The sequence below is a fragment of the Embiotoca jacksoni genome, unplaced genomic scaffold (assembly GCF_022577435.1).
Source record: "Embiotoca jacksoni isolate LCO1_2020_lvr unplaced genomic scaffold, fEmbJac1.0.p SCAF_14, whole genome shotgun sequence".
NCBI classification, from domain to species: domain Eukaryota; kingdom Metazoa; phylum Chordata; class Actinopteri; family Embiotocidae; genus Embiotoca; species Embiotoca jacksoni.
Window position 1 is genome coordinate 355837 of NW_027185274.1, and position 9218 is coordinate 365054.

The window sequence follows — 9218 nt, forward strand, 5'->3', positions numbered from 1 at the left end:
TTCAGACCCGGAATCTACATCCACTTTTATATACAGCCAAAAAACATCACTCAACCAGAGAAATGACCAGTCCCTTTGTGCTCTTTATCTAATGTCACCTTTCACTTTACTCTTTTCAGTCAATTCAAAAGCCATTCTTGCTTATCTGTCACAACTTGAGCAAGCAAGTGACACTTTTCCTTTTCACTAACAAGTCATTACATGCAACTGAGACAAAGGCGGCATTCCTTATTTGTGCTTGTGGCCAAATAAACGCCTCGAGTCTCATGTAGCTGCAGGGGCTTCCACTGGCTGCCTGGCATCAGTTCTTAAGCATCTTTACCATTTATACAAGCTTCATCAGCGTATACTGATCATCGAGTGGGATAAACATTTTTTTGGCAGTGTTCAGTTCTCATAAAGCGGGAAAGTGATGACAAAAAAGGATAATACAAGACTACATGTAATACAGTAAACCAGGCTCATGTATTAGCCATCCAGAGCAGACAAGTACAGGCCAGACACATATCAGCAGAGCATTAGTAGAACTGAAACATGAATGCAGTGAAACAAATGCAGACAATGCTTTTAACCCGGTCTATTACAGTAACGGCAGAAATTGCTTCCCTAGCAGGCACATGTACTGTCTGTGCTGTTTCCTATCGTCTCACTGGACAACTCCTCCTGTTCTCAATCCCTGTTAAAAATGCCTCTTAAAACGCAGCAGATTTCTGAAGAAAATGTCACTTCATTTGACTTGAGAGAATTATTTTTGCCGCTTAAGAATTAAAGCACATCCACAAACCACTTTATTGCCTTATTTATTGCTATCCGTAGCATTTGTCTCCTTCCTTCCCACCCTTACTGGTGCTTGGATATGCTTTTGGTAGTGTGGAGGAGTTGGGCTCAGTGTCTGGTACTACCAAGGAGCGAAACGCAGCATTTGGCCTGGACTCCCCTTTCCATCCTCCGTTCGAAGCTCTCCATTATTCAGCTGCAAAGGGAGTGTGTGTGTGTGTGTGTGTGTGTGTGTGTGTGTGTGTGTGTGTGTGTGTGTGTGTGTGTGTGTGTGTGTAAAAGCGAGGTGGGATGGGGGGCACCGTGGCCAGGAGAGCATCGTCGGCAGAGCAGGTCTCAAACAATGACATCATCTCTGCAGGACTGGCAGGCGATGAAGGCTCGTTGCACTCTCACCAGACACCGCACCTTCTCCAGTTTGCAGGGAGCTGTTAGCGACCAGCGTATTTATGGCTACAGGAGGACAGCATAATGAAGTCACTGTTCCCCCTCAACAATGTGATAGCAGAGCTCCATGTTTTGGTTCCTCTCAGTAAAGCAAAGTGATTCAGAAGGTAGTACAACCAAACAATAAAGATAAGATAAAAAAAAATGCAGGCAAAATTGTCCAGTGCATGTTCAGTAAACTGAATGGCTGCAAGGCCCAAATCTTAAGCTCGTTATTGTGTGTAATGAAGGCACTCAGTAGAAAATGATAAATGTTATTAAGGCTGAACAAGAAGTGGGATGAAGCCGTTCCACACAAGGAAGCTCTGCTTGAAACGTCTTGACAGCAGCTGCACAAACTGAACCAGACAAAAGCTAATGAAGATGTTTTTATACTGGAGCTAAGTGCCGTGTTACAGCACGCACGATCACTCGCACGCACACACGAAGTCAGCTGCTCTGCCTCCAGCTCACGCTCAGGGAGTTAAGAGTCTGATGAGTTTTAGGGAGGCTTTGAGAGTATGAATAAGCACACAAGCGTATAGATGGGTGGCGTGTGTCAGAAAGAGTGCGTCGGTTCGAGGATTCGGCTGGTGAGAAATCGACGCTGCTTTGAAAAAGCACTGCTGTGGACTCCAGGTGATGCGTTGTCATTCAGCTGCACCGTACGCCGGCTGGAACGCAGCGGGCACGTCACTCTTCCATGCCGACGTACATGTTGAAGTTGGAAACTAATCCTCCTTTACAGTTGTCTGTCTGCTAATGTGATATTTGTTTGGACCTCTCTGTGCAAAATTTGTTCAGCTATGCTGGCTGTCACTTCTCACGCTAAGAGCCTGCTCAGCAAACAGAACAGTAATGTAGGGACAATGTCGCCTAGCCCAAAATTGTGTTCAATATTGACGTCGCTGCTAACGTTTTTGAATTATTTATCCTCCTTCCTGAATTTGCAAGGGAGGTCGGGAAATCAATTTTTATTCTTTTAGGATTCTGAATTAATAGACACATAATACTGTGTTACCCTAATGTTAGCAAAATACCAAACTCACTGCACAGCTTTACAAATCTCCTGAACGCACAGATCAAGGCTTCGTCCGAAGTCATTCCAGCTCTCTATATAAAACACAGAAGGTAATCTTCTCTTTAGTGTGAAGTGAATTTACATTTTTGACACTTTGAAATCGCCATCAAGTTGCATCATCACTGACTGGTACAACAACTAAAACCCATTAAGCTGTAATAACTTCAGGGGCCATACTCCACCGAGGAAATGACAACAATAAGCACAAAACTGACAAGAAAGAAACCGTTTTTACAACGCGACCTACTTTCCCACGTTAGGTTCACAATAATCAAGGACAGATATGGAAGTCTATATAATCAGGCAGACAAAATGTTTCACTTCTGACAAAACGCTCCCAAAACTAAACACAGACCCGTAACTCATGCCCTGGGAAAACCACGAGTTAAATGGCAATTCCCGCAGCTAGAATATTACTTCTCTGTTCACAGTGTACCGGTCAACCGAGCCGTCACCGTCTGAACTTCCCACTAAACATTAACACCCAGCCACTGATCTGTTTGTCCACTGACAATTCAAATATGGTTTAGTCAAACAATATGGATGTGTCCTCAGTGTGGACAAGATGAAGGGCAGTGTGACTTTGAGCGGCTGGAATTCCAACTGAAAGCAACTCTCCACTAAGAGTCCTTTCTTACTGACAACATGCCAGAATTGGAGTTTCTTCACTGTTACAGTAGGAATTAATATAAATAGAACTACACACATCACCTGGACCCTTTCTTCACCCTACTTTAACACCACGCTCCCTTCCATCACGAGCACTCAACGTGGGCATTACACAAAAACTGCGCTGAAGTCTACGATGAACAGGATTCCTTAGTAAATGTCTTTCTCAAGCACAAAGCAGTATTTGAAACTGCATGTAGATGCTTGAATGACGAGGCCACAGGTTGAATCACTCTATGCGACATCTGATCAAAGGATTCTGAGATCACAAGTCAAACTGTGTTTATGAAAGGAGATGTTCTTCGAGATGGTAGTAAAAAAAACAATGCTTCATAACATACTGCAACATACAATCCAAGCTTGTGCACATTCAATGTGGGGCTTTTCACTGTTTGTTTACAGCCCACACCAGCGCAAACACATGACGATAAAAAGGGGTAATTGTAACATCAGGAGAGCAGAAATAGCCCTGACACTGTCTCAGAATAACAACAACAACAGCTGGTGGAAGAACAGCAGATAATGAGAGTTTAGAGCTGTGGGACTTGTCATCAGGATGCTGCTCTTCTGTACCCCCAAACCAGTCTTATTGTTTATTTCTAAGCAGCAAAAATATAGCTGACGAAGTGAAATGATAATTCAACACAAACAAGCGTTACATCTTAGGCTGTCCATTTAGAGAAGAACAAAGCTTTTCCATCCGAGTGTGTCAGAGAAGGTGTTGATCCAACTGTACACTTTGTTGTGTGTGTAATCCCCAATAATTTAAAAGTAAATATATTTTAAAAAGATATTGACATAAACAAATCACATGAAAAAAATTCTGTGGAACTGATGAACAGAATAAAAATTTGGGAACAGTTTGTCACTTTTTAAAATCACAAATTGTATTTATTAAATTCACCATGACAGTGATCTCGTCACCGCCCTCTCACCTTCCAGCCAATCAGAGCCTAGCCAACAAGCTCAAAAACTAATACTTAACTTATTAAACTTTGTAGTTTGGCTTTCTTGAAGAAATTGTATTTTCTTGTTTCCTGTTGTTTATGGTTGAAATGCACTTATTGTAAGTCGCTTTGGATAAAAGCGTCAGCTAAATGAAATGTAATGTAATGTAAAAACTTAGTCAGTTAATGCCTGTTAGCTCAATCAACAACAACTTCTGTTATATACTAAAAATGAAATATTATAAAAGTCTTTGATTATCAATATCAGAGTGTCTTAAAAACATTTCATGATGATGAATTGAGTTTAATTTTTTCAATTATTCCAAAACTTTCTTGGTTTGTGACCTTGGATCAGCTGAATTTAAGCATATTGCTACTAAAAAAAAAATCATTTTAAAAAACATAACTTTTGCTACCTTATGCAGGAATAAATCTCATTAGTGTCAGTGAGCCAATACAGCATTTCACCAAAAAAGCTCTACTACATTGAAACACCTTGTTCAATTTTCAAACTCATTATTAGCCACATAACTTTCTGAGTTGTGCACACTGCAGTGACTGTCAGGTTCCCTGTGCGCAGTCGACCAGCTGGCATCTTCAGATATAATGTGAGGCGTTTAGGGGACGTCTGTGTTCTGGGTTACGCTCTCCTTCTCTAAACTGCATGGAAACTAAAGATTTGCACTATAATTTCTCTGCATTTTGTTTTTGTTAAATGGGTTTCAGAAAAAGGATTTCAGAAAAAAAGTACCTTTCAAGAACCGATATCAAAGTCAAGGTATTAGTACATGCATTGAAAAAATGTTGAACAATACCAAGCCCTAACTTAAGCAGCACTCCATCAGTTCAGCCTCAATGGTAGAGTAGCGAGACGGAGGCCACATTGGCATGACGCCTCACTTAAGAGTTTGCCAAACAGCATTTACAGGACTCTGACAGCAGGAAGAAAAATATTCCCTGGTCAGCTCCACAGGGGAACTCTTTGAAAATAACTAATACCATCGATGTGGTAAAGCATGGTAGTGGTAGCATCATGCTATGGGGGGTAGTTCTAAGCAGTTCTGGTCAGAACAGAGGTCAGGATGAAACACAGAGAGGTCCTTGAAGAAAACCTGCTGCACAGTGAAGTAACCGAAGACCCAAAACATACAGTCGAGACAATGCTGGTCTGGCTTAAGGACACATCCCTGAATGTCTTTGAATGACCCTGCCGAAGTCCACACTTAAACCCCACAGGCCATCTGTGGAAAGACCTGATGATGAGGGTTGCAGACAGGAAGAATGGGATAAACTGCCCAAACCCAGGTGTCCAAAGCCTATAAAGACTTGTGGAGCCCTTAAGTGCTGAATTAAGGGTGTGAAGACTTTTGTAAATGAGATATTCATTTTTGACAAACGTTTTTACTTTGTCAAAAGATCAATTCTAAGTTGCTCCAGTTCCCATTTAGTAATTCCTCAAGTAAAAGTTTTTTGGATCAAGTTGGTTCTTTGTCTGTCGGTCAAAAAAATAAGCCCAATTTTAAAGATTGGATACTGGGAGACTGTGACAGGCATTTATTTTCACATTTTTCTGGCATTCTAACGTAGACAAAACATTTGATGATCCAAAAATAATCCTCAGATTAATCAAAATAAATTTGAGCCGATTTGCAGCCCAAAAAAAAGTAACATAATGTTCCCAAAGATGATCAGTTTAAGGATAATTTATCATTTACCTTTGGTCATTTTGTTTTGAGGAACTTCATCACCGGCCATCAAAAATTTAAAGTATTGTATGAAAGCGGAAGAGCAGCCGGTTGTTAAAGCTTTGTTACGCGTCAGTTTTGAGATAATTCAGTGAAGTTTCTACAGAGTTTGGTGACTGGGGTTGCCTCAGAGGTAGGAAAATTTTCATAATCTTAAAAGTCACCAAATATGAGGCAACACTGGCTAAGACTAGATACTGATAACAAGAGCAGGCCAATCAAGACATCTCCCAGTTGCCTTGGTGATGGGCTTATATAGTGTGCAGTGTGAGGCTCCTGTGTGAGTTCATTTATACCCCCTCATGTGTAAATGTGCTTCAAAGCCATAAATATGACTTGAAGTGACACTTGAACTTTGCACACATTCAACCATAGAGAAGATACTTGTCAGTGAAATTACCTGGCACAGACTTTGGTACAACAAAAAAAGCCATTTTCTAAGGCTCTACCCTGTCCTTTAAAATATCTAATTCATCAAAGTCTCTGATATCACAATCTTTTAAGAACCACAATTAAGTCAGATTAGGTTAATGAATTCATGATTAAGCATGCAAACTGCACCCCACTCTGACCGAGCCATTAACTGTAATTACAACGCCCGCTCAAGCTTCTTAACAAGTCCAGTCATACCACTACAAGCCAACCGGGAAAACAGGCCACCACAAGCAGAGCATTTAATAGCAAGGTCCTCCGGTCCTATCTTTCACAAGTGACGAAACCTGATACTGATCTGACTCTCTGGAGGCTATTTGTTCTTTTTCTGCTGTGTTTAGACTGCAGGTGTCACCAGACAAGGAAGCGTCGGTCAGTGAGACAGCAAGCAGATGACGGATGATGATTAGGCACACTTCCCTCAGCTTACTTCCCCTCTACGTTCTGCTTTTTTAACACACAACCACAGTGTTTTAAGTTTTTCTGTATATATTGTCTGACCAGTGTTCTACAATTTTTTTTCTCACGTCTTTCTGCACAGGGCTCATTTTGTTCGCTGACAACCACTTTTTGTTGCTGCTTTTCCCATGGCAACCAACGTGAAACCTGCTTTAAACCACTTCTACTAAATTGTCATTGTGAAGTTTTGCACCCGCTTTAAATGATGGATGAAGGGTCATTCTCTGTGCTCCAAATCTTTTGATTTTGTTTCTCACTGGGTCCTTGGGTGGCCCCAAGGCCAGTCAAATTTCTTTGCTATTCTAAATACCATAAAATGCTTCAAAAAAAGCGCAACATAAATTTTCAAGAGCTCAGGATTCCATGAACAAATAGCTTGTTTTTGCCCAACCTGCAGTCCAGAACTGATACGTTTTTATCATAATATACTAATACAGCCAACAGATTCTCATTTCTGAGTAGCTGTTTGAAAAATTAGTTAAAGAGTTGAAGCAAAATGTTGCCTGCCAATCAACTGTTTCAGCCCTACCTCTATCCACAGCAAACCTTTGAGGCAAAGATCCACTTCAACTTTACAATCCCATATTGTTTGTGTTTGCGTTGCAACCAAACTAACAGATTTCCAACCCAGTTCCGTCATCTGAAACTTCATCAGTGGCACTGCCATAAATCAAACTGCTTTTTTCCCTTTGGTGGTGAAATGTTTTCCCACGCAATCGTGTTTCATTGAGACTGTTGCACTTCATTCTGAGATGCTTCATTGCACTTCTTCCACCATGCTGTTGTCTAGCTGCACTCACAAGCTGTGTAATGCTGGGAGGCAAGGAGAAGTGCAACAGCCCGGTGCAATATGTCAAGACTACTGGATGAAACGTCTTTGTAATGAATGACAACGCCATAACAGCACTAAAAGGACTGCGCCACAACCATTCATTATACACTAGCGTTGTAAACCAGCACTGGACTCCCACCGCTCCTCAGCAAAAGAGTCCTGCATCAACACAGAACGAGGACAAAAGAGTGGATAAGAATGACACCATCCTTGGATTTCTCCAAAAAAAAAGGAGGCAATTCTTGCTGCAATTCAATATGTTCAAATAAAGGCTTTTTAGCGTCAGGTTTGGATAAACAAATGCAGCAGCAGCTGGTCTAGTGCAAAAGCTACAAACCATGACAGAAACATTTGCTTTCACATTCGGCTAGAACGAGGTTAGCCGAGCTGGAGTGAGCACCAATAGGCTGTGGGTTCTGTCATGTGTGGAAAATCCTCCACACCAAATCCCATTTTAAAATGTTGCTATTTTGTAAAACCTTCTGACACAAAACATAGGCTATATTTTTCCAAAAAACAATGCTATGCTTCTCGCAAAATTGTACTTTCATTGACTTTACTAAACTAAAATGTGTTTACACTGTCACACTATTGAAATACACTTTCTGTTTGAGGCACTACTGTATACTGAATTATCATTGGTCGTTTTCTCAGGTGTGTGCGGTATTTATCGACAAGCATAGTCTCTTATTGTCATTTGTAGAATGAAGTTTGCTTTCTATGCTTCTGTGGGACTCCTAGTCTGAGGAAATATGTTTTTTCTTGATTTAATTTCCATAATACCATAATTCTTGAGAGGGCAGGTTAAATTAAAACAGCTCAAACCATGTTTCTTACCTAATATTACCCTTCAATCTACAGTGTCCTCTTCAATTAAAAACAAAAACATGATCATATCAATCTTCTATATTAAATGTAATATGGAACTTCATTCCACCTACTTACGTGGAACAGCGAGGAGCACAGAAACGAAGCAAAATCTTAAGGTAAACTTCAGCATAGATTTAATCTACATAGTAGCCTCGTAAATTAATTCTTACTTTTAGTGTAATATCTGTACGTAGAGGATTTGAGGAGCTGCTAGACAGGCTGTCATTATCCGACTGCAGGGGAAAACAGTTTTATGAGTTGACATTCATTTGAATACATGATAAGTGAACTGTAACGTTACATTGTTGCGTTACATCGAGCAGATCCAGGTGAACCGAGTGACTCACTCTCTTTCTTACTCGGTTTCACTGGGTATATTTGCTTTGAGGTTAAACAGATCTCTTTTTCTCCCCCATAACAGCAGTGAAGCACAGTCAGGTCTACTTTCAGCATAAGGTGCAAGAAATGATGTGATTAAAAAAAATATATATTTTTTTTTTAATTAAAAAAAAAACAGCAGCAGCGTTGCTTGCGTAATTTCTTCAAGGCACCCTTGCCAGCTAAGGTCAGTCTGAGGTGATGCACAACGTTCACATTCAAGTGAACAATGTTCGCCGAGATGCACTACATTTACCTGGCCGTACACCTTCGGCATGGATTCACCAGTGCTCCGGCGGCTTCGATGCTGCGGATAGGCGCCGGAGTCCGACCCGCCTTCAGCTGCGCTACGAGCGGCCAGAGGCAGCGCTGGAGCCGCGGCGCCTCCTCCATCTCCGCCCGCTAAATCCTCACTCGCTTCTATTGTGAAAAAGCCTCTGTTCTGCGGCAGCATGTAGCGTTGCTCCGGGTGGAGACGAAGGGTCGACGGGTTTACTCCTGCGACCCCGAGGACTAATAAATACAACGTACACCGAAGAGAGGACAGCATCCTGCCTGCCCGTGATATCGCCATGTTTGTGTATGTTTGGGCTTCTGGATTA

The 9218-nt window shown here is 41.3% G+C and overlaps 1 protein-coding gene across 4 annotated transcripts in view; it reads right to left on the bottom strand.

Moving 5' to 3' along the window:
- sorl1 (sortilin-related receptor, L(DLR class) A repeats containing) overlaps positions 1 to 9218 on the bottom strand; it is a 98613-nt gene extending 89395 nt beyond the window's left edge. For all 4 annotated transcript variants that reach the window (XM_069147345.1, XM_069147342.1, XM_069147344.1 and 1 more), the window contains exon 1: positions 8873 to 9218. In XM_069147345.1, coding sequence (XP_069003446.1) covers positions 8873 to 9190 — 318 coding nt within the window. In that variant the 5' untranslated portion in view covers positions 9191 to 9218. The remainder of the gene's footprint in view (positions 1 to 8872) is intronic.